Genomic DNA, 25,248 nt, shown 5'->3' with positions numbered 1-25,248 from the left:
TAAATTCGTACATTTGCAAAGAACGTATTGATTCTTACTTTGATGGAAAAAGTTTTCCTTTTAAGACAAGTTGCATTGTTTGAAAGGATCGCTGATATTCACTAGAAGGGATAGCGAAAAAAGCCATTGGTAAAAACAACGTTTATTGTCGTACATACATACACAGATACACAACTCAGACGTTAACATCGATAAACAATACATTCATTTGTTACTAATGAGAACGTTCATGAACCGATGATCGGGTGTGCAAAAGTAGATCTGGTTCCGTTCGTTCGATCACATTCATGCCTGAGCAACCGATTTTTCGAAATAAAATTTGTGGAAAGCGGCGAATAACGGTTCCCCCAACATGCACACGCACAAAATATGTATAAACAATTAACGTCTACGTTCGCGTTCGAACGTATATTCGAAAATAACTGTACATCATATCTGTGTTCGGCAGTGTGACACGAGAGATTGGTCTAAAAATGAACATCCATCGATTCGGTGAATTCACATACACGCTTTCTACACGTGTATCTGGCAACGACAACAGTCCGCGAGCGTTTTATCGGTGATGGATGATTGTTCTACCGATTTACCGTATACAACTACAGTTATTGTCATAAAAAACCGTTCGTTATTTTTTTCACCACAAAACGATGTATATCGATGCGTTTGACATAATCACACATGTGTGAACGATAACATCTATAGTCCTAAAGGTTGTGCGTGTACTTTTCTACACGATAGAAGCGTCGCTGACCATTTCCCGCGTTGGAGATAAAAAAGAATATAAAAACATTGTCTATGAATCGAAAGTATGAATATTTAACGCAAAACATAACGAACGTTAGTTAGGATAAAATGGACTCTTGTTTTCAAAGATATTTTTGCTTCCTGCCTTTCCCTCATTTTTTTTTCTTTTAGCTCCTTTTCTTTAATCCCTGTTCTCGTTTAATCCCTGTGAAAGGTGATTTGTACTCTTCCGTACATACGAAACAGCCGATTGTTTACGAGTTACAGATCACTATCACTAGGAAAGCGAACATTAATCCTACGCAGTTTAATCGCGAGTGTTGTCGCAGCGATGTGACGCTATTCTGAACGCTCAGTTGAGTCGGTGTAGAATGCGCTGGCGCAGGTGCAGGTGCCGGATATGATGAAACTTTCGATTTTTTCATTGTGACATCCGTCAACGTGTTCGAACTGTTTCTCCTTAACATCGGCTTTGTGTGACCCATGTTTCCATTTTTCGACAATGAACCACCTTCCCGTCCGAATCCATGGTTCCCTGTTCTGTCCATTTGCTTCTTCGAGCCGTACTTGTCTAAGAAGTCCGTGTTGTGGCGAATAGGTATCGACGTGGTTCGCGTCAAATGCAACTCTGTAACCATTTTATTTTCATATCATTTGTCAACGATGTAGAGAGTTCGATTTACGAGACGGTATATTTATTTCTTGAAAGAGCAAGAAAATATAAAGCGAAAAGAAAATATAATAATTTAGGTATCGCGTCCGCACATCTCGATCAAACATGTGTTGTACGTGTCCGATTGAACGAGCTACCGAAAAAAAGAAAGAAAAAGAAACAACGCGTTTACATCGATCTTCTAACGGGAGGAATTAAATTTTCGATCACATTCCTATGATATAAACGAAGAATACTTTGAAGAATATACGGTTATGATCTTTTAAAATCTTTAAGCTTCTGCAAGCTTTTGCCTTTACAACTCCCTCGGTCTAGCACATGGAGGCGAACCGATATCGGTTTATATATGAGGAACATATATCAACGAATATAATTGCTTTCCGTGGGTACGTGTCAGAGAAAGCCGCGGTAAAGTTTTTCAAGCGTGAACGGCGCAAAGCTAACTATATATATTTCTTCTTCTTAATAAGTTAAATAAATAGTGTTATTTTTTTAATGCTAGATGTAGCTATCAATGTATCGTTCGATTCTATTAAACATGTTTTTCTTATACCTCCGAAACAATCGTGGAAAAGATCTTTCTCTGGTGAAAATAATTTGCTATTATTTTAAGCGATGAAGAATCCTCTAGCGTTAAATACGTGTCCATGTAGAATTAATACAAAATTTCCAAAAAGATTGGTCGAACTACTGTATTTTCATCAAAATATTTCACATTTATGAAGTGCGTAGACTTTGATAATATTTGATAACTGACTGTATGTATGAAGCGATATAGTAATCGAATGTGGAAAGATTACCTTGTAGTCGTATCGTCCCTTCGGCCTTGCCAAGCAAATTTTCCGCCGAGCAGCTGTAACTACCGAAGTCGTCCCTATTCAGTCTTCTGATGGTCAAGTTCAACTGATACGCATAATCGTTCAACGGAATCTCCGTTAGATCATGTTTCTCATCCGACAGTAATTTCATACCTATAACAATCGTCCGTCGTAAGATTGGTTTAATATTATCCGTTCAAACACAAAACGGCAACGATCCCATTCGGATCAATATTTTTAGTGTTTATATTGTCAGTCTAATGTCTGATGGATATAAGAGCAATATCTTTCCTTATAGTAGCTATCGTTTGAACAATTTTTTTGCATTTATTATCAAATAATTTTTTCTTAAATGACTACAAAATTATTAAACAAGGAAAAAAAGGTAAAAACAGGGAAAAAGAAGAGAAAAAGGAGAAGAGAACTTGAAGTACATACTAATTTTCACTCCTGATTTTCAAACTTCAAACACGAATAACTTAAAGCTTGCCTAACTAAAACTTCTGAATCCTGGCTCTCTAGTACCCGACTGTAATTCTGGTTTATCTCGAATCGATCGAATCTGAGCTATTTGAATTTGCTGAGAATGATGGTCAGCGTAACGTATCTGAAAAAGCCAGTATATTATGTATATATATATTTGTCTGAATGGAACCATGCTGTTACTGCTCCGAGTCTGAATAGATAATACGAACCAACCTATATAACCATTAACATCGGTTGGAGGATAGACGATAGAATTCACATAACAAGACGCGGGATAATGGTCACACTGAGAACGATATTGAGAAATAACACGTGAGATTCAATATTATAATGCTCACCATTCTCCCTGTACCATGTATTCAGAGCTTTCGGCCAGGACTCGACGTAGCAATGAAGAACGACGTCGCTGTTAACAGGTGCCGCTACTAATTGGTTCGAGACTTTAATCAGCGGTTTAACTGCATCGGAGAAAACTATAATTAATCACTGGAAGTTTCTTCGTCGAGGTGCCCGCCAATTTAACGGACCCGCCGCTTCACTTACATCGTACGTTCACGTAATATCGTTTGCTGACCGTTGGCGGCACGCCGTTCGAGGCGATGCAAAGGTAAGAGCCCATCTCCTGCCGCAGAATGCCCGTCAGATGAAGTTGCTCCCCTTCGTACGACTTTACTGCGTCAAGCATTATCAACGGGTCATATGAAACGTCGGGTCAGACTCTCTAGGCACATATATGTTATATCGATATTCCTATTCTATTTTACTGCCGTCGTTTAGACGGTAATTTTACCCTATTCCGACGATTGTAAAGTCTCCTTCAGGAATCCTATTGATATTTCTATTCTAAATCCTTAGAAGTCTGGAAGGATATTTGAAAGATATTGTACTTCACATGTAATTTTCATGTTTCTACTTTATGTCGAAATGGATTGGATGCAATTTTCTCAACATTATTTGACTGTTTACGGCAATTCATATTCTTGTGAATACGATTAAAAAAATAGGATTTAAGAAATTCGTTTTATTTTTTTAATATTATAAAAAAAACTATATTATGGATATTTTGTGCTTTTCTACGTATTATGTGTATTTTTGCATCGTCAAATTTTTTTATGTTATATTTAAATGTCTATTTATAACGTTAGCTATGATAAACAAATCGAAATGTAAATAAAATTCTTTACATGTTCCTACAAGCATAACGTCTTTCTATGATACGTATACAGCATAAGGATGAATATTACCCTCGTTATGAAGTTAATTCCATTCTTTCTCAATAACTTTAAAGTATTTCGTTCGTAGACTATTATATTTTGTCCTTTTGAAAATTTCCCAACAGGTCATATTGCGTACCTGTTGTATACGAATCGTATCCCGTTTGAATATTCCATATAACATTTTTATTGCGGTTTCCGGGGAACGTAACGTATGGGGAACGACGGTGGATCCGAATTGAGCTCATTAAGGAAGCCGAAACAACCAGAATACTCCCCTATGATGCGTTTTACGGAAAGATCGTCGAAACGCCGGCACGATATAGATTCTGAGTGGTAGACACTTTTGCGGCGCAATGTACACAGCGAATATTGCAATCGGGTATGCGAATCGATGGGGTCGGCGAAGAGGAAATATATGTAAAGTCAACATCCATCACTCACTGTTAGAAAGGCTAATCGGCTGGTTGATTTTCTGCGGAACGCGATGGACCAGACAGGATCGCGCTTTCACGTTGATACGTTCAACGAATATCTGGTTGCGTGGAACGGAACTGCATTGAAATACTCGAGGCACATTACACTTATGTACTTATTCATGTATGCATCTTTTTCATAAGCACCAGGAACAAGATTTAATTCATGCAAATCAGACGCCCTTAACTGCTTAATGATAAAAATACATATTGATTCTCTTTAAAACGATCATGACTCCGTTATTGTTGAAAAGTTTGCCGTGTTTCCTAATATTTATGATTTATGAAAGAAATAACAAATAGTATTGTTCACTATTTTTTTGCTTTTAACAGATTTATTAAAAGCTTCTTTTATTCTACTGTCAGTTTTGCAAACGGTAAAGTTTAAGTAAATTTCCGGCATTATAGAACATTTCAATTCGAAATTATTTTAATACGGCGTAAGAATTTCTGTAATCGCAGCTAGAATAATAGAAATATTCAAAAGTGTATATCTATAATATCAAATATTCATCCGTTTCCAACGAAAAATCCAAGTTTTTAATAATCTACGCGATTAAAGATAAAAATCATCGGTGATGTCGGACCTAAAGCTTGCTTGAATCACTGATTGATCAAGATCAGTGAAATTGGTAGTATCGTCGGTATAAACTGTCAGAAATAATTCTGGAAAATGTTACCTCGTTGAACACCATGCTCCGTTCGAAGAGTAATATTTCGTCCATCTTCTCGTCGCCAAGTGACCACAGGTTTCGGTGTTCCTGTGGCGCGACACCGTAGTCGCAGATCACTGTTCTCTTTCGCCGTTAGGAGATCGGCCGAATCGTCCAAATCCATGATATCGGGCGGTATCACTACCTTCATGTGACCAATCTACGCAAAGATCGTTACGGACTATCGTATACCACCATTTGTCTGTATGCGGAGAAGTCTAGTCTGACCATACTGTGCCAACCTACTCTTTCCCGTTTCTCCCTCGAAACATTTAAATCAAGCTTAACTCGCGGATTCAAACCTCAACAAATACGGCTGTTCCAACATTGAGACTTCCCTTTAATCTAGGTTTATCATCGGAAAAAATATATATACGATATATACCAGTTGACCAATCGTAACGATAAAACTGAAAAACACAATGAAACGAATCGTCTCATATTTTATATCTGCTTCGTTTTATTTCGCGTGTTTTCGTTCGCCCTTTCGCGACGAAATTTTATATTCAATTTTGTCGATTTTATCAACGGCTATCCCTTCGATAGTAATATTTTCGACGTGTCAACCGCGTTAGCTGGAATCGACGGTAATGCAACAAACGTTATCTATTAACTCGTCTCCCTTCGTCCGTATTGTATCGTATATACGATGTCGAGACGATTTAATAAAAGCAACATACAAAAATAATAATCGTTTGTAACATATCACGTATATGGATACATGTATATACTTTTAGGTAGAACCAAAATATGGAAGCAAGTACGCTGGTTTAATAATAATCAGATGAACGTACGAAGATGAACGTACGTACTAACCTGACTCCTCATAGGATCCGTATTAACTTGACACATGTACGTGCCAGAGTCGTTCGGTTGGACGTTGGTCACGTGCAGTTTCCACGTGTTATGTCCATTGTGAGTGACAGACAACCGTGGGTTTTGAGCGACCATGTGCGTATGAATGGCCAGGATAGCTTTCGAGTCGGACTTCATCCAAGCGACCTGCATAATACAATCACGGAGCATGAATGTTCTCGCAGTTTCAGCAACCGATTATAAACCGCAACTCGCTGCCCGCATTACTTACACTGCTCACCCCCTTATAATACCGTCGTTTTAGAATTAGTTTGTTATGAATGATGTATCTTGTTCTGCCTAGTCAGTAACATAGCGAATATAACATAGTGCATATGTATATATATATATGTATATGTACATTCTCGCTTGCAATACATTCTCCGGTTCAATAAGGTTCACGTGGGCGAACCCTGCAATAAGAATAATGCGTTCCTCGCTCGAATGTACCAAGACTGATTACTGGAGTTGTAAATGCTGCCGCTTTACTGTCTATTGAACGTTCCTAGGTATTACCTTGGTTACTTTCTTGATTAGGCAGTTAAACCTGCCCGGTTAGAGCGGCCAAGGCATTCTTCGTTTCAAGGTATTCTTCTTATTACGCTCTTTTCTTTGCCTTTCTTTCGGACCTTGCACTCGTTTACGAGGTATGAATAATAAATTTCGAAAGAAACGTTCCTCGTTGGACGAGTGTTCCAGTGGGTCGAAGGCAGGAAATAAGGAATACGAATGGATAGAATTCTGTTTAACATACCTTTTTTTCTGTTGCTGTTGTCCCTGTTATGGTCACATGTGAACGAAAAAATAAACATGAAAAAAGGGGGAAATTACGGTAGGAAAAAAATGCAGATAATTTACCTTTCGCAAGCTGTTACGTTAAGATAAAAGAATATTATTTACACGCACGCGAATTATATATTTCAAGCGATATATGAGAACAAGTTTCTCCCTGCGCGAACGTAAAATGTTCTCTCCGATTTCCTTCTGCATTCATGAATTCCGACATAAATGCGCCCGTTAAGACTCGGAACGTAAATATTATACCGCAATAAGAAAGGAACTGGAGAAAAAAGAGTCGTATTACGGCGTAATTCAACTCTTATTTTCCATTTGTTGCTCCCTGGAAACGAACAATGTCGAAATTAAAGGAACGTATTCTGCGGTTGTCTCGTGAAGGAAAAAAGGAAAATGAAACGATGGGGTAACGTTAGACGAATTTCGCCAACTAAACGAGCATCAATCGCGATCTGCTCGTTGTATGAGTTTGAAATTTCGTTTGTACGTTCACCATCTCCTTCCACTCCCCAATGAAGCGTAATTATTTACTAGAGTATCCTGACGCGAGTGAATGAACACTGTTATTGGATTCCAGGATTCAAATTCCGATCGGTGATCGTACTTCCCCGTTTGGTCCCGTTTGTACGAACATACGTCCTGCGTGCTCGATCTGTCGTATTTCAAACGACGGTTCTATTGAACGGGTGAAAGGGATTTTAAATCGGTAGAACAAAAGCGGCGTTTTGATCGAGCGGCAATGGAATTTAAGGTGTGCATAAATAACGCTGATGGACCGTTCTGCCCGACAGAATAATTCTACGTGTTGGCGGGAAAAAATTTTTTTTCTCTCTACGCAAACAATAAGCGATCGAATGGTGGCTTTACGCGTATGGCATCTGTTATATCTCACGCGTTTAGAATGACATTGAATCGTCCAATACATACATCTCGCGTTTTCAATGGTACTCTAAAACGTATGCCGATCGATGCTCCGATCGTTTAGAGTAATTACTTTTGACGCATCGTTTCTCCGCTGAATTTGAACGAATCTTCATCTCGATACGTTTGTGACACGCCGTCAAATATTATGGTATACGCAGAATCTGTGAAATAGAAGCTTTCGTAATCAAAATTACCCTTACCGATTTTTATGCTTTTTTCAGCAGAGTAAAAGGTATACCGTAGCATGTTTATTTTTTGTTTCATGAATTTTCATTTTATTTTAACAAAATATTCATCGTGTTACGTATAACCATCGTGACTGTTCTCTGTAATGTTTTACCGAAAAAATGGTATCTAGTCAATTTATGAAGTTGGAAATTAAGTTGAAATAAAAGTGTTATTAACAAGAACGGAAGAAATAGATCCGCTCGTTTGGTGAGAAACGGTTCAAATAAAAAAAAAAAAATTATTCCTGTAAAACCGGTCAATTTTCATTCCGCAATAAATCAGAGTACAGATCGTTTTCAACGATATCGGTTTCATCATGTTGCGAGTCTGACTACTAGAATTTATCTAAAAAATCAACAAAATTCGCCAAGGGTTGTTTTCGTTATGGCCTCTTCAAACATGTTTTTTCCCATTTTTGATATTCGACACGATAAATTGTTTTGCATCGCGATATTTCGCTTTCCCTACGAAAAATCTCATATAGAGTTATTGCACTTTTAAAACAGAAGCAAATGCAGCGAAGGGAAGAGAAAGGGAAAGGATACGGTGCTCTTGGACTGGTAGAAATCAGACCCATTCACGTTGTACGGTATATTAGCGACTCTGATTTATGTCTCTTCTTTCGAGCTTCCTTTCTTTTCTCCCGGTACTCGCCTGCTCGCTGTAACATTCGAATTCCCTATGCTTCCACTTCTTCCACTTCTTTTTCTTCTTCTTCTTTCTCCGCTTCTCCTTTTTCTTTTCCTCCACTCTCTTGTGTCCTTTTCCATCCCTCGAATCCGGCAGGACGAAATCCTCTGAACACCCGCCAAGAGCGTTTCATCTCGCGATAGAAGCGATTGTCGATTCGAGCGCGCAATCAAACTTGGACTTCTTCTCGAAAGTGAATTACTCGGCAGGTCTGTCCCGCGTGGGGCTCCGGACAGAAGTCTGGATGTGGACTGACGAAAGTGCAAACCTACGTGCTTTACCATAATCGACATCATACGTGTCCATTTCAACTGTATTTCGCCACTTACATATGCCCCGTTGATTTCTTTTACGTACAAACACGTATAAAGTGGAAATATCAGGGAACGTTTGTAAATATTATACTCTGTTAAGCAGCTTGGTTACGCAACCATAGTTACATTGTTCGATTCGACACGATCGCGTTTCGAGTCGTGGCCAAACATTTACGGAAATACGATTTAAGTCATTACTTACGATTTCGAAGCGTTGCTCCTAATCGACTTACTAATTACACCGACACGTGAATGCAATTACCTTGTAAGATTGAAGATGATTAACGACGCAGGTGAAGGAGACGTCACGACCTTGAATGACCGTATGGTTCTCCAGAAGTGCTAGAAATTCTGGCTGGATCTCGGACTTTGGCATCGCTTGACCTAGGCCAAGGGGAATTATACCGGGTATAATTAACGATCGTGGGATTAATGATCCAGCAACGTTACATCTAATTAATTTTAAGCGTTACGCTCCTCGAACGAAAACAATGTGCTTCAACGGGAGAATGGATCGTAGCGTTCGGATGACAGTCACGAATTCTACAATTTCATTGGACGTTTGCCTTTCTCCATATATTCTGCCGGGCTCGATATTGATTTCTTTAATCTTTTACATCTCTCTTAACACGACCAGCTTAATCTAGCTCGTCATGCATATCGCTCCTCTATAGATTCATAGCGAGTGTACGAGGCAAAGTTATGGGGCAATAATTCTTTTTCCACTGAGCTATTCAGATTTAGTTTCTCTTCTTCGTTCAACGAGCTTTTTGTCCGTAGAGGTACGCGTGTGACGCGTGTCGTCTGAACGTCGCATCGGCGAGAAATGGAAGAAACGAAAGAAAAAAAGACAAGAAAGACCAGGGTGTCGCGTAGAGAAATGTTTATTAACTATATCAGAGTAAATTATATCAGAGCGTCGCAGCCTCTGACACCTTATTAAATAATAAACGTTCCCTGCGGTGAGACGCGCGGGAAAGATGAATTCGAAGAGAGCGTTATGCCTTTGTCACGCGTTACCGGACGATGAAACGAGAAATTAGATATTAAACGAATATTTCGGGAGAAACTAGAGGACGGAGTAACGTTTAGCCGAGCTTCGCTCTTGTAATTTCTGCTTCGCGTTCACCTTGCGAACGGGAATGCTTTTACGGAAGCTCTGGAGACTTCCGATAGTGCTTTTAGGAGCATTTTATTTGATTCTTACCGAAAAGTGGAGCAAAGAAACACGGAGAGAAGGAAAAGTAGCTACGGCACGATGCTATTACGATACAAGAGATTCGTTCGTATCATTTTGTACGGATTAAAAAACTTGTAACTTTTGCGCCCCGTGTTCAGACCAATTCAAACTTGTTCTTCCACGCCTCTTCTCGCCGCTACGATCGGATGAAGAGTGCTACTTCTGATTCTAAGGAGAGCGAGAATATCTCATTTGATTCTTACCGAAACTCGAATACAGGAAGGCAGCAAGGAAGAAGCAGAGAACAATGTCCCGCGATGCCATACCATAGAGCAATGCCATACGCCATACGTACTGCAACAAAAATGATTTATTCGTTTTTTGGACGAAAGGCAATCTTTCAGAATTAGTATATTTATCTCGCGAACGTGAAAATCTTCGTCCATCCTGTTTTTAGTGATATAAAAAAGGTACAAGAACGTCAAAAAGTTTTAATGAACCTATTAACCGAGAAAGGGGGAGCAAATTAACTCGTTATTCAAATCCCAGTCTCTTGAAAATATGACGAGTTCTCTATTTATAAATATCCTATTGTTTAATACGTTTTAACGCTATGGTTTAATACTTATCATTTTTGTTGAAGATAAATTAGATCATATTTACAATTGCGAAGATTAAAATTAAACTAATTGCAATTAACTTGTTTTGATCGATTTTTAATTATAGAAATTTTTGGTTAAGAAATGATCCGATTGAAATATCAACCATCGATCAGTTCATAAACAATTATAATGGAATTTGATGTGAATTTAATTTAGTTTACCTAATTTTACATGATTTTTAGACCACAGTAGATTCTATTAACCGAACATAATATTTCTCAGTAACGGATGCTCCTTTCCATTTCAAATATACACATATTTGATTGTATCAGTGTTCAGGTATTCTTTCCTTTTAGCGTTTAATGAGCGTTAAATAACGAGCGTTAATGAGCGAAATAAAATACGACATAATTAAAAAACTTTAAGATGGTACAAATGCAACAGAATTAGCAAAAATACATGGTATTGGGAAAGCCAAAATCGCAAGGATTATAAAACAAAACATGATATTGAGAATCATCCAAAGCTCGTACATTCCTCTGACGTTGACAACGGCAGGACAACCTTAAATTTACCGATGTGACGAAATAGTTTCGTTGAAATAAGGACAATAATGACGACGATTTTACACAAGTGGAAACGGTATTTCTCAAGCCGAAGCATCCGCGATATTCGAAAAAGCGTTCGGATGATTCGAAGTACAAGAAAATTATGGCTCTATAGGTTTACTTACGTTGAAACGATTATGTGACTCAGTAGCCAAAGAAGATATGGAATGCATCAGTATTTAAAGAAACTATCGATTAATATTAATCTGTATTCGAATAAATGTAATTTCATATGAGAAAAGTGATTTTATTCTGTGATTCGAAAATTCCATTATCCGAACAGTTTTGTTTCCCTATTAGCTCGGACGGAAGAGCTCTGCTGTATTTAAATGCAGTTTGTATTCGTCATTAATGGCATTTATCTAAATAAATATAAATAATAATAAATATAAAACATAAATATAAATAGAGACATAGTACTTAAGAATCACGCCCGATCTAACTGCATCAATCGATTCGGTTAACAAACACAATAGCTTATTACGAGAATCTATCGAATTCTCTGACTCGGCCGTAGTCTACCGCGATTACCATAACTTCCTGGTCCCTCGTGAGAGAGCATACAGAAACATACAATATACCAATATACGGCAATCGGTGGAAAAAGAGCCAGTGAAGGAAAGACGCATAATGCTTTGGTCGGTAAGGCGAAGTGAAGAATTTCGCATGGCCGTTCATGGGCGCGGGTTTGACGGGGTGGCACGGGGTCAAGCTGAATCGCGTGAATATTAACTCGACAGTTGGTCGCCACATAAACGCCAACCGTTGATATATCCCATCCTCACCCTCCTGCAGCCAGCACCGCAATAATACTCGAATAGTGGGTGACTGCCGCCTCTGCTCTTCCCTTTTCAGCCGCTACCCTTCGCCGAGTATCCTCCGCGACCCCACTACGAGCCGAGGCGAAGCGAGGCCCGCGCGAAATACGCACACTCGCGCGACTAGAGGCCGGTCAAATGAAAATTTCGCTCGTGCCGAAGCCTGGCCTTTATGACTTCGGGCCACGTTCTCTTTGCATCGCCGAAAATTACGCCGCGACTGCGGTATTTAACTTAAATAACCATCCCCCTATCCCCTCTTTTAACCGACAATTTCAAGAGACAAAGACAGACAAAGGGTGATTTTGGGAGGGATAGAGACCCCCGGGAAAGCACGATACGCGTTTAATATCTTTCAAGGTTCGATGACCGGTCCAGTTGTCCGGAAAGAAAGGCTACTGGGCTACATATCCGGAAGTTATATAGAGGGGATAAAAAGCTCGTTAAGTGGCTAGCATTATGGATAGATATAGGTACCTACGTGAATGTATAATTGATCGTTTATAGAGCGAGTGTTATTAACACCCCCAAGATGGATATTATCGCAGACTTTAACACGCCTGGTACCGCGCCGTTTTCGCGAATCTTTTAGTTCAAGCTTTATCTACCAATGATAGCGCACGTTGGTTTTTATTATATATGGATAGGTGAGGAATTTTATTATTAACTCTAAAATTCGGTTTGTTATTTATGGAATTACGCGTTTCGCGTTTACTAGAGTAAGATACCTATCCTCGCGAAAAATCGCACGCATCGAGGGTGTTAATATTGTTTGAAACGTTAAAAGGAATTTTTTCATGCATATCGGAAACACAGGACAGATGGGGTCAAGGAATCAAGGTACGTCAATGTCAAATGCAGCGGCACGCGTATATTTGACGAAATCATGGAGAGAAGCAAACGAATGTGCGCGAGCTAGAAAGTACGAAGTTAGACCTCTAAAAATTCGCCCGCGCTTTTCCTCGTACGTAACTCGGACCGACGAAAATTACGGCAGCGCCGACGCTGTGAACCACGACGGCCGACATGCATACATATTCCCGTTAAACAGTCCTGCGAAAGTGCATCGCGTTTCACTGGACTGCTGCTTTTTAGGCGGATATACGAGGCAGTCGAGTGGTGGCCATCAGCCGGCGACCGCTTTTTGTTGCCTCTTTTTCGTTGTTTTTACAATATTTACATGGGGACAACATCGTAACCATGACAGGAGAAAAAAGCTTTTAGCGATTACATTGTCGCGTGTTGATTCCGAGAAGGCGAATCGTTGCGAAGAAGGATGGTTCTGTGAGGTACTAAGCGCAATTAGCGATCGTCTCGCGGCTTCCAATGAAAAAAAGCGAAAGACGAGAAGAATTTCAGAGCTGCAAAACTGAGCAATTAATCGAACTGAAAGTTACGATTGTCTATCGGTTAATAAATACGAATGTAATCGTAGCGTAGTCTGGGTAAACTTAAAACTTTTACGCTCGTGTAAATATTATTCTGTTTCTCTTTTTAATTAGTTTGCACGAATCTTTTCATCGTTGCTTTTATGCGAACGCGTACAACATTGTACAAACCGACTCGATTTTTATTGTAATCAAACTGAACAATTGTTTCGATTATTCGATAGAGAATTTCCGAGCATCTCGCGAGCTGGTATCGCAGTCGAGAATATGGAATCTAGGTGTTTTGAACGTTGCTATTTATCTGGAACGTGAATATAATTAAATGCAAAACAGTATCACGCGATCTTTTGAATGTCCGTCATTAGCTGTACCATAGCAAATTAAACATCGAAACACCAATTTCCGCGCAGAGCATACATTTGCACATCTATCCAAAGTGTATGCACAGAGTATTATAAACGCGCGCACGAGAATTGCATGCTGTATTACCGAGAGAATGAATAACAGGCAACGAGTGCCTCTCTGAGAGGTCCAATAAGCTGTTCTGTTGGTCACTTTTGACTCGAAGGAAACTGGACGTGGTTTGGCTAACCAAAAGCGTCTTTGATTCTCCATATAAAGTCCATCTCTCTCTTCCTCCCTCCCGCCCCTCGGTCTCTCTCTCTCTCTTCCTCTCGCTCTCTCTTTCTTCGTCTGAATATCACGGAAAATCTTTCCATGCACAATTACTACCGTATATCAACACCTTAATGTATTTTCCAACAGATACGAGCACATCAGAAGAGTTTAATACGCCAAACGATACACGTACGCGCTTCATTGCATTCAAAATATCTCTGGACATAGAGAACGACGTTCGTTCAAAATTCGTTCTGGCCCTTTCGTACGTAATACGAAAATTGGGACGAAAGAAGTCTCTAGAAGAGTTCGATTAATTTCGTCTTCGTTAATTTTGAGTGGTATTTAAGCTGGACAACGTCCCTTAGATACGGTAAAAAATATCTCGCGCATGAGAACGACTGGGAGTTCCCTGAACGTAAAGTGCGTCCGGAAAGCTTCGAAGTCTGTTTGGGAGATCTTAAACGTTAGAGTTTAACCGACACCCACAGCAGTACAAGAAGAACGCCACGGTAAGAGAGTACCAAGATGTGTAGGCAAAAAGAAAGTAAGACGAGGGAGAGGGAAGAGAAAGGTAACTTCGGTTCTTCCACACACAGCAGCGGCTACGACTCGTCTTTTCTTTCGTTTCTTTCCGCCTCTTTGTCTAATACCCGTTCCTCTTACTCTTCTACTGGCTTTTCGCTGTTCTTCTCTGTCTTTTTTTTTTCTTTTCTTTCCCTCGCTATCCTGACTTCTGAAGCGCGAAAGGAAATAAGAGTCGCTCCATGGCATCGTCTATCCGTTCATTTTACCAGGTTTGCTGTCGGAGCTATTACTTACGAGTTTCCACTTTCTTCCCGTTTTCTCCTCTTTCCCTTATCCCTGGCCTCTTTCTCTCGTTCGTTCAGGTATCGTTCTACCGTACAGTTAAAAACCGTACACAGTTTTCGAGCACTCTCATCGAATTCCGTCGGCCGAAGCTCCTTAGGTTCGTCGAGCGCCGGTTCCTTTGCATTCAGCTAATCTTCTCACCGGATTTACTTCGTCGAGTTTCTCGTTTTTGCCAGCAAGAACAAGCAACCTCCGTCCTAACTAAGTGCCACGAATCTTTCCGCGGTGGAAAACCAGGAGAAAAGAAGAAAAACAAAACAGTGTCTCCTTTTACGGGTTCCTGAAGGATCGATTTTTGCGGTCGCCTTTTACTTGGAGAACAACCGTAGTTGAATTAGCAAGGGTCAAAAGGTCGGGCGAAGGATAGAGAGCCACGGGTATCTGCAAAACCCGTCACAAAGTGTTACAAACTCGTAATTCAATTCGGCTCGCAATTCGAGCAACTCCCGATAGATAATTCCTGCACTTTTGCACGACCGGCAGCGTGCCTCCATTAGGCCAGTTTACATGGTACACTTGCTAGAGCTCCAGCTAAATACCACACTCAGACTATCCTGTGAATCAGGCATTTGGCTAATACGACTTAAGTAGGCATCTCGATCGATTTTAACGCCATCTGGGCATACCCATATATGTAACGCTCGATCGATGTGAAAGCTGTTGTTTAAGGCCAAGCAGGTGCGTTATAACGAAGCATTCGGATGATTATGAAATTTGCATAGAATACGGCGAAGCGGTTGTCACGTGCATAACCGATCCTTCTGATAAAAACGAAAATCGATTATATCCCTCCATCGCAACGAAGTGTACAAAAGATCTTAACGATTTGCCTTCTTTAAGTCGACCTATAATCCCTAATTGGGGAAATTTTTATTCCTTAAAAAGCCCCCGTACCCGGAATACGAGCAACAAAAGTTCTCTAGCATATTCATTTTCCCCTCTTCTCCAGTGATCTGGGAAAGTGCAACTGTGTAGTCCTCTCGAACGTGTTCCTTCCCATCTCCTAGGCTCGCCTTTTCGCTTCCTTTCTCCTTCCTTTTATCCCTCCATTTTCCCTACGCTCCCGGCTTTCTCCCTCTTCAACGCTCAGTGCTCGTTAATGTACCGAAAAGGTACAGGCAAATGGCGATTGACTATCGATGAGAGTCCGACCGTTGCCGGAGGATGCAAACAACTTTTCGCAGTTTCGACCGAACTCGATACGTATTTGCATACGCGTTGGTTTAACGTTACTTGGAACCTGATTGTTCGCGATAAAAGGTACACGTGGCGTCCTTATATTTAATCTACCGTGGCGGCCGGAGACAGCCGCTTTTGTCTTCGCGTATATTCGCTAGTAATCGTCCATCGAATTCGACTGGATCAGAAACGATCGATATCGCCGCGAAATATGGATTCCAATTTGCATTGGAATTCCGATAGAACGTTTACTAAGCGTTTTAGCAAGCGATCGGTCTATTCGAACGATATGGATACTTGGGATTCTTTTCTCGAAAAAGTCAGCCAGTCTCGACTTTATTATCGATTAGCGCGAGTTCATCCGCGATAAAAGTTCGGTGTCACTTAAGAGAACGTTTGAAATTCCTTGTATACGAGGGCGGAGGGCGGAGGATAACCGTGAAAGTTTCTATAAGCCATTAAACGGCACGGTCAATGGAAATCAGGAAAGTTCGATTCGATGATGTAGAGTCGTTCGACGAAAGCAGCGTCACACGTCCGAAAAGAAGAAAGACCTCGAACGTCCTCGAATCCTATATACCCTTTAATCTGTGCTAACACGAGTCACTACTGCGTAACACATGTGTCCAGAAATAACATTTTTTTTACCTGACTCGGAGGAGGGTGACACACAGCGGTACACCGGGAGAGGCACCCTTCATCGGCGAACTTCGATACTTCAAACTCTCGTCGGATTTCTGGGCAAACGTAATCGTGCTCCGATAGAGGCCGAGAGATCCATCAACTTCCTTTGTTAACGAAACAGGGTGCGATGATGTGAATCGTTAAAATTTTGCACGCGTGCATCGTCTCACGCGAGAAGTAATAATTAGCACTAGCAGGTAGCGTTAAAAAAAAAAAAGGGAACGCGTAGAGTCAGGCCTTCCTAACTTTCGCACAGAGAAAATTCTCGCTTTATTAAATTTTCCTGGCAACCCGTTGATCCGAACGAATACTCAAAAGCAATTTTATCTTCATCCTCGTTACCATGCACGCGTTCGCACGCTCCTGCTAATAGCCAGACCGGTAATATTTCATTTTTGATGAGATATCGCGGGATTGTGGGTACGCGAACGGTGGCATCCGCGTTCCAGAAAACCATTCAATTGCCATCGTTTTCCTTCCGCGGAGGCATCTTTCCTTAATCATTTTCTTCTTCCCGTCTGCGTCCGTCGAAATCGAACGGGAAAGAAAGAAATGAAAAATGATTTCCCCCCGCGTGAAATCGGATCTTCGAATAGGTCTTACGTAGCCTAGGTATATATCGAGGCTTATCGATCGAACGTCTTCGAACTGGCTCCCATGGTATCCACGTAGCACCGCGGATCGTTCAACGAAACGCGGCAGAAGCACACGTAACGTACCACGAAATGGCAAATTGACTATCGATGAGCAGAGACTGCCACCAGAGTAATAGCCGCAGTTAGGTTTGCACGAGAATTCGAGTTTCTCCGCGTGCTGCTTTCTGTGCTGCTGCTGCTGCTGCTGCTGCTGCTGCTGCTGCTGCTGGGTTACCCTCTCCTATCCTATTCTCTGTCTCTTCTCTTCTCCCTCGAGTAGAACGACAGAACTTAAGGATTGTGGTTTAAACTGTCTGTAAAGTTGGCTGCACCTTGACTTCGCCTCCTATGGCTTTCTGAAGCAACGACAGGCCATAGTTCGAGACTCGCGTATGTACGTACCCGCGATACTCGCTCCCCGAGACTTTCACGAACGATTCCACCCGGTTGCATATACCATGCCACTGTCATGGATATCAGCGGAACGTGGCGCGAAAATATTACAGCAGCTCCGGCTAGACGGGGACGAAAATTCACTTATGCACTTCCGTCATGCCGTAAATTGAATCGAGGGAAATGAGGCACACGACCACTGGACGGCAACGATATGGAAGAGTCTCGCCGATGCACTAGACGCGAATCCACCGATCGAAGCCGGTAGAAAAGTAAGTCAAACAAGATTGATAGAATTACGAACGAGCCAGGGATTTAAAGTCGTATATGCCGCCCCTAGGTCTGGCTGCCATGCGTCGCTGCCGATCTCTCCTTCCGGCGGTCCTGACTGTCCGTGGAATTTCGACCAAGAATTTCCAACATCGTGACATTGGACTCCATAACTCGGATGCACGAACTAGCATGGAAAATATCGGATGAATAGAGTTTAAGAATTGATGCTTCAATCTCGCCGAGAGAAGAGAGAACGGCGCTCACTTGATGTAATGACACGTGTTGGTAAACCAGTCGTCGTGTATTTGCGGTTTTCTAACGAGGGTCGTAATATCCATTGTGTCTGTATGTTTATCCTTTCTTGATGAATTCGTGAATAAATAAGCTCTCGGTGGCGAAAATGCGTTTTAAGCACGAAATATTCATACTGTTTGTTATTCACGGTCTAACTGCGTTAACATCGGTTTTTGTTCTATACCGTACACCGTTTTGTTCCGGTACGTTTTGCCTTGGAAAGTCGGAGCCTCGCTTCGTATTTTGTCATGGCGCCAAATGTTAGGTCTGACGCGTTCATTAATCACTCGAGATGAAGATGTCAATACGCAGGACGCGTTTCGTGTCAGTTGAATGCGTTCTTCTCGCTTTCCACGCTGAAATACTTGTACGCGTAGTGCTCTCTGGCCGATCCCTGATGTTTATCAAGGAACAGTTTCCAAACTGCTGCGTAGGGGAGCGTCGAACAATGACGATGTGTAAGCACGCGAACCGGTCAAGATGTACCAGAAACATCGTAGAGCTTCTAATCTCACTCGCACTGTGTTTCTCATAGATTCAATTATGACACTGGTTAGATTACTGTGCATGCATAGCGCTGTAAATTCTCCGAGAGTTCGAAGATCCTCCGACTCCCCTACTCTCCGTAGAGCCAAGTTATCTCCATGGGGAGAATCTTGCGGTCATTGTATCAAAGGATCGCTTACGGAAGAAAATGTTTACCCGCATCTTGTATTCTCTGTAGATCGATGGAAAATTATATTTCGATAATCGAGATAGCATACGTCGTAGAAAAATAAATTTAAAATACAACTAACTAGATAATACTGACCAGATCTAAATAACGGAAAGCACAATCGGCACTGTTTGCAGTTAAATGAATTATTTAACGTTCGATATTATTCATTCAGATTGATTCGATCAATTTGTCGATGTATTAAAAAATGCGCGGAGATAATATTTACTAAATAAGAATTTATCTGACGCTGCACGTTATATCGTACATTATGTAGAAACGTGCTAATTCGACGTGTAGAAATGACTTGACAAAAATTGTATCGGTAGCAGAATTCTTGCGGTTAACGCTGGCTGTTCTTCGTCATCAAATATTTGTTACGCGCGTCATTTCAGTGCCAGAATAATAGCTAAATCAATTCGTTCGTAACAAGTAATTAAGCAACGTTATATTAATATCAGACTGAATTGAGTGAATTATTGAAACATGTGAAATTTGTTCAGTCGCGTCATTGACACGTACGATAGAGAATTCCAATTTCTACGATCGAATTCCAAAGTAGCTTCAGTTTAAAATAAAAACATGCAACAGCATGTATTCCCTGTCGTTTACGACTATCCTTAATTATATGTAAATTTGCTAGAGATTACAGCGATCAGAGATACAAGTCGGCGAATCAGGTCAGCTTCCTGAAGAGTAACGAAACAGGGTTTAGAGTAAATTAGCAGGAAAAAAAGGCACATACGTAAAGAGGCTTAGAAGCGATAAACTTGGCACATAGTGCATCGTAGCACTTTGCAAGACCGCAAAATCCTTGTTTTCCTGCTTGCCATAAGTGGAGCCTAGGGATTTATCTAACATTTGAGCATCAAGTATGCTTCTACTCATGCGCTCTACCGATCCCCCGTGGTAATAAGACTCGATGGATTCGTAACAGGTTGCGGTTAGAGAGAAACTTATAGAAGATACGATGATTTCGGGTATTTTCATGCGGTAACTTTGCAACATTCGGGCATCAATTCGCATAGTGTCGATCGATCGAATTTTCATACATACAATGCGGTAAATTGATTTTAGCGAACATCAACCGTGGAAATAGGCCATTATGAATTCTAATACAATAATATGTCAAGTGGCGACCAAATTATTGGCGAAGCGGCTCCGCGCGAACGTAATGCAGTGCCGAAACAGCCACGAGTCATACTGACAGAATCCACCGATAATTGCTAGGGAAGCGAAATGAGCGAGAGTAAGAGACCCTTTGATGAAAAATTTCTACTAAAAAGATACTAGGCGAATTCGCAGAAACAAAGATTATCTTCCAAAGAAGGACGAGGTGGGCTGATTGTATTTTAATAAGCATTACGCTCGAATTGCTTTCAATCATAAACGTCTGCATCCTAAACAACAACTTAGCACTCGGATTTCGAAAGGATCAGACACGGAACCGAGCCCGAGGGATAAAGGAGCAACGGTGGAAAACGCGAAAGACGAAAACGAAAGAGCGAGAGACGCGAGTTATGCGCTACAAGCGGAACCAACACAGGAAGCTCATTAAGTTGCACCCCGCGGCTGAGCCGTGCACAGAGAGATACACCAGGTGCCCCTTTTACCCCCTTCAGTACGCTCGAAGAATCCCCACCTGTTTCGCCTGGTCTGTTGTTTGCCTGGATGCGCGACGCACGCCTTCTACGCATTCAGTGTCACCTTCGTTAGGCGACATTGAGAAAAAATTATGATAATGACGATCGTGCCCGAGGGAATTTCCGCACTGCGTTTTCTCCGAGATTCGAGTGCTTTCCTCTTCTTCCTCTCTCTGTCCTTCTCTCTTTTTCTCTCTCTCTCTCTCTCTCTCTCTTTCTGTGTTTTCCCTCGAATACCGAGCGAGACGACTCTATTCTGGCCTAGCGACGAAGCCCCGCCAAAGCATTCAACCGTTCTCTCCGGCTAAATAAAAAATTTCGAACAGCCACGATATAAATCCGTATCGCCAGCCACGGATTTCTATCTCTAGATAAATAACCTCTAAATGATTCGATTGGCGGAGCTGAGCGTAAAAAACACAAACGCGTAGAGATTTTTCTTTTTCTCTTTCACTTTCCCAGTTCTTTGTATTTTTATTTTTTCCGCTTTTTTCGGTACAAGAACATAGTCGCTCGAGTTTTCCGCGCCACATAGGAAGCTTGATATCAAGAAAAATTGTATTTCTCGTTGGTTAGAACCTAATTATACGTGCTTGTCGTTCTTATTCAATCAGACGCGATACGACTCTGTAATGCGAAATTTCACTATTTTCTTCCCCTTTCGTGGGGCGAAATTGAATTCGACTAGTTGCTCTCGCGTCTCAACTTCCGGCCAACTATCGTCACTTTGCCCATGGAACCAGCTGCCTCGCTGAACCTCTACTTCCGTTGACTTCAATCTTTTCTTTTTTTATCTTCCCTCCAAGCCCACTCGACGAGCAACGCTTACAACTACGGGCAAGTATACGTGTCTCGAAGATAAATCTGTACGGCTGACTAAGGGTGGCAAGAAGAAGAAGAAGAAGAAGAAGAAGAAGAAGAAGAAGAAGAAGAGGTGTGACTATAATAATTACCGACATCCGTCGATATATTGAATAGCAGTCGATGGTGAAAGGTAATAGGGGCATACCAATAACATCTAACGGAGAACGGTATCATCAGTCAATCTACTGGCACGGCATGTTTATTACGGGCACGAGTTACTGTCGGTGGAACAAATGCCTCTACCGAACGGAAAGCCACTCTAGCCAAACCTGTCCATTATTCCTGTCGTTCACTTTCGTCACTTCCCCCATATAACATCCCTCGTCACGATGCAACGTGTGCCACGATGAAAGGGTGCAGAAACAAGCGCGCCACTGTTGAAATTAGAAGTGGATTGCAATAAGGCAGTTCGATTTTTACGGTGCACTGGGGAAAACCTCGTTGATTAAGCGTGGATTATCGTAGAGATTTGTTCCATTTTCTCTTCTCCTTCTTCTTCTTTTCCTGCTTCTTTTTTCGGTCATTTCCTTTTTCAAAATCCTTTCTTCGCTACAGTTTCGCTTATCCCTGCGATATTCGTTTCCTGAATTTCTTTTATCGAGTACCCGAATCGGAACTTTTGAAGGACTTTATGTTTACACCAATGAACGTGATCGAATCGGAACAAACATCGTAGCGAAGCTCGATGAAACTAAAGCTCCCTTTAATTGGAGAATAACCATGAGCGTAGCCGATTCGAAAATAGGAGACAAAAGTAAAAAAACGGTTTATCTTTTTACAACAGCTTTCAAAGCTTTTCATACGTTTTACGTTCTTCCTGTTTATAACTGTTGAATCTTTTTTCTAATGGTCAGAAATTTTCCGCCCGCTCGTGTAATATCTACTCACCCCTGTGCAAATGCAATATCCCTGTAGTCACATTCTTATTCAATCCCCCTGGACTATGTCTAGTTTTTAATATATCTTCTGGACGTTTTCCTTTGTTCAAAGATACAGCGAACGGTGAAATGTTAATAAAATGAGTTCAGTTTACAGAATGTATAACAACACCGGTTTACATACAAAAGCTATTACTGGATAGAAGACTGGTTAGAAAAAAGGATAAGCATAGACGTTGAACAGAATACGTTAATGGCACCTGTTGTGAGCTGAAGCTCACGTTAAAACATCAACTATTTAAACTACTACCTTTCCATCCACTTTCACCCTTTAAGAAACGAAAAATTAACAATCGATACAAAAAAGCATTAAAGTCGAAATCTATAAGATTCGTTCATAGCATATTTAAAATCTGTTTGCGAATTATCCCTACGTACAACTAATGTAAAACAAAAGAATTACATTCATGGTATTGCATATGTCGATCGAGAAATATCTAGGAATCCTCTATTTTGATTGCAGGGATAGGAATAAGATATCTGTTTCGCGTACACATACGTACGATACGTACGAAGGAAATGAGATTTGCTATGCATAGAAAAATAAACTGAACCTTGTTTCCATTTCCTGTTACAACTATATAAAATCCAATAGGCGTTCAACAGGGTACATAACGGTATTCGAATGGTAGGGATTTATCCGTTTCCATAGAAATATCAAATTCTTCTCAATCCTGTTCCAATCTTCGCAATTAAATGAAGAATGTGGTAAAAAGAGGGAGAACGGATAAAACAGAATACGACACGATCATTAGCACCGTTAATGTCAGTTGCTGAATATCATAGATTTTCGAATTCCCTGTGCCGCTTATTTCGAAAGTCGTTCCATTGCAACGCTACTTGATGATAGAGAGCGATAAAAAAAAAAGGCGGGCAAAGAGAAACAGGATAACGGAAACATCGTAGCAGTTTTATTTAATTCAATCTTGAAAACTTTTAACTAAGGAAGACTTCGTAGACATCGCTTACTGCCACCCTTCCTTTCTATCCTTCTCCACCCTATACCATCATCGTCCCTTCTATTTCCCTATTCTCATTCTATCCCCCTTCCACATTTTCGGCCTCGCACTTCCACTATCATCGCGACATTGCCCGAATTTTGAACATTAGTTTGCGAACCATTTAGCACAACTACTCGGTGCTTGCGAGTGTAGTTCGAATCACGGCACATGCATCGGCGTGCAACTTAAACCGCAATACTTAGTACCGTAGTGCTCGCCGGTACAGTTATTGTACATTATGCTTGGCGAGTCTTCATCACTGTGGCAAAGCGTATAATAGCATTCGCGGGACATGCGCGAAGATAATTGGAAAAAGAATCGAGTACCGTACACATACAGCGAGGACGATAAGAGTAAAAACTGTAAAAGCTATGATGCCCATGGTACTCAACATGCATAATTAGAAGATTGGCTAGTTGAATAAGGCATGATCGATATCCTGTGACAGCTAATTTTATTGGAAAACTTCGCTCAACGAAACTTTTGCGATAATAAATACGTGTTGTATATTTAATAAAATACGCTGTTGTCTTTAAGGGATTTGTAATTATTGAACGGTACAGATACTTGGAAATGAAGATCTTTCTTTTATCTTTAATTAATGATATTCCGTATGATGACACGCGTGTATATGACTTTTGTAATTTTTTAAGAAGGTATAAAAGTGAGCCAGCTTCGAATAAACCACGCAGTTCTTTTGATATAGGAAAAGAGCGCAATTTCACGTTACGCGTAATCCCTTAAAAGCAACTCTTATGTTAGTTAATTACCGTAAATGTAGGAGTTAGTACGTCTTTCTAGAAATATTAATTACCCCTCGCTACCGGTATATTAATTTTACCTAGCGAAAATAATATGTTCTTGGGGTTTCCTGATATTAAATATCATTGTAAAGTTTCAAGAAGTAATCGGGTAATTAATAAGAAGACGTAAATTATTATAAGAAATAAAATTTCAATTCTTCCTCCTTCGCGCTTTTTTCAACCTATTATTTAACGGCGCATTGATTGATTCAAATTCGGTATAAATTATCGAGCCATATTTGGATTTCTATATGCTTCTTCTCACAACATCTAATTTATTAAGGTAGTAGTTATATTATAAAAATAAAATTTTAAAAGTGTGCAATATTATCATGGCTGTTGGCTGTTACGATAAAATAACTTTTTCTTAATAAAAATTACACTTTCTCCTATAACAATTCGTAGTTTATAGTTTGAATAAAAAGTTGTATACTATCCGGCAAAATTGAACTATCAAACTTCTTTTACGTATAAGTAGGAAAAAACGGTTTAAAATTGAAAAGAAAAATCACTTTACTCACCGCGCTTAAACGCGTGACGAAATTTAATATTGGACGTTGTCAGCCAATGACACAATGATCTGAGGGCATAACTGTTGCTCTTCTCGAGATGATGCTCGAATCAAGCGTAGCACAAATGTCAAGATGTGGCGCGTACCGTACTAACGGGCAGACGGTGCACGACTGTGCGCTGAACACCCTCGCAATCTCCCTTTCATGGGCTTTCTCACGGCGCGTCCACTCGTACATCGACTATCGCTGCTCCTCTACTCGGTCCTCCTCTACCTCTCATCGAATCATAGCTTTTGC

General features: G+C 40.7%; 1 protein-coding gene across 2 annotated transcripts; it reads right to left on the bottom strand.

The window, feature by feature from the left end:
* Positions 1 to 126: 126 nt before the first annotated feature.
* On the bottom strand, positions 127 to 25,155 carry LOC126868822 (lachesin-like). 2 transcript variants are annotated; one of them, XM_050624726.1, is made up of 9 exons: positions 24,961 to 25,155; positions 10,374 to 10,464; positions 9,193 to 9,314; positions 5,941 to 6,126; positions 5,092 to 5,284; positions 3,265 to 3,393; positions 3,060 to 3,179; positions 2,218 to 2,388; positions 127 to 1,372 (listed from the first exon to the last, which is right to left on the bottom strand). In XM_050624726.1, the coding sequence occupies exons 2-9, from the start codon at positions 10,450 to 10,452 to the stop codon at positions 999 to 1,001; spliced, it is 1,374 nt and encodes a 457-aa protein (XP_050480683.1). In that variant the 5' UTR covers positions 10,453 to 10,464; positions 24,961 to 25,155; the 3' UTR covers positions 127 to 998. The 2 variants fall into 2 exon arrangements, with proteins under 2 accessions (XP_050480683.1, XP_050480682.1); XM_050624725.1 differs by lacking the exon at positions 24,961 to 25,155 and adding an exon at positions 11,446 to 11,601.
* Between the last annotated feature and the right edge of the window lie 93 nt (positions 25,156 to 25,248).

This window comes from Bombus huntii, chromosome 8, assembly GCF_024542735.1.
Source record: "Bombus huntii isolate Logan2020A chromosome 8, iyBomHunt1.1, whole genome shotgun sequence".
Classification (NCBI taxonomy): Eukaryota; Metazoa; Arthropoda; class Insecta; order Hymenoptera; family Apidae; genus Bombus; species Bombus huntii.
This window is presented reverse-complemented; position numbering and strand designations above follow the sequence as displayed.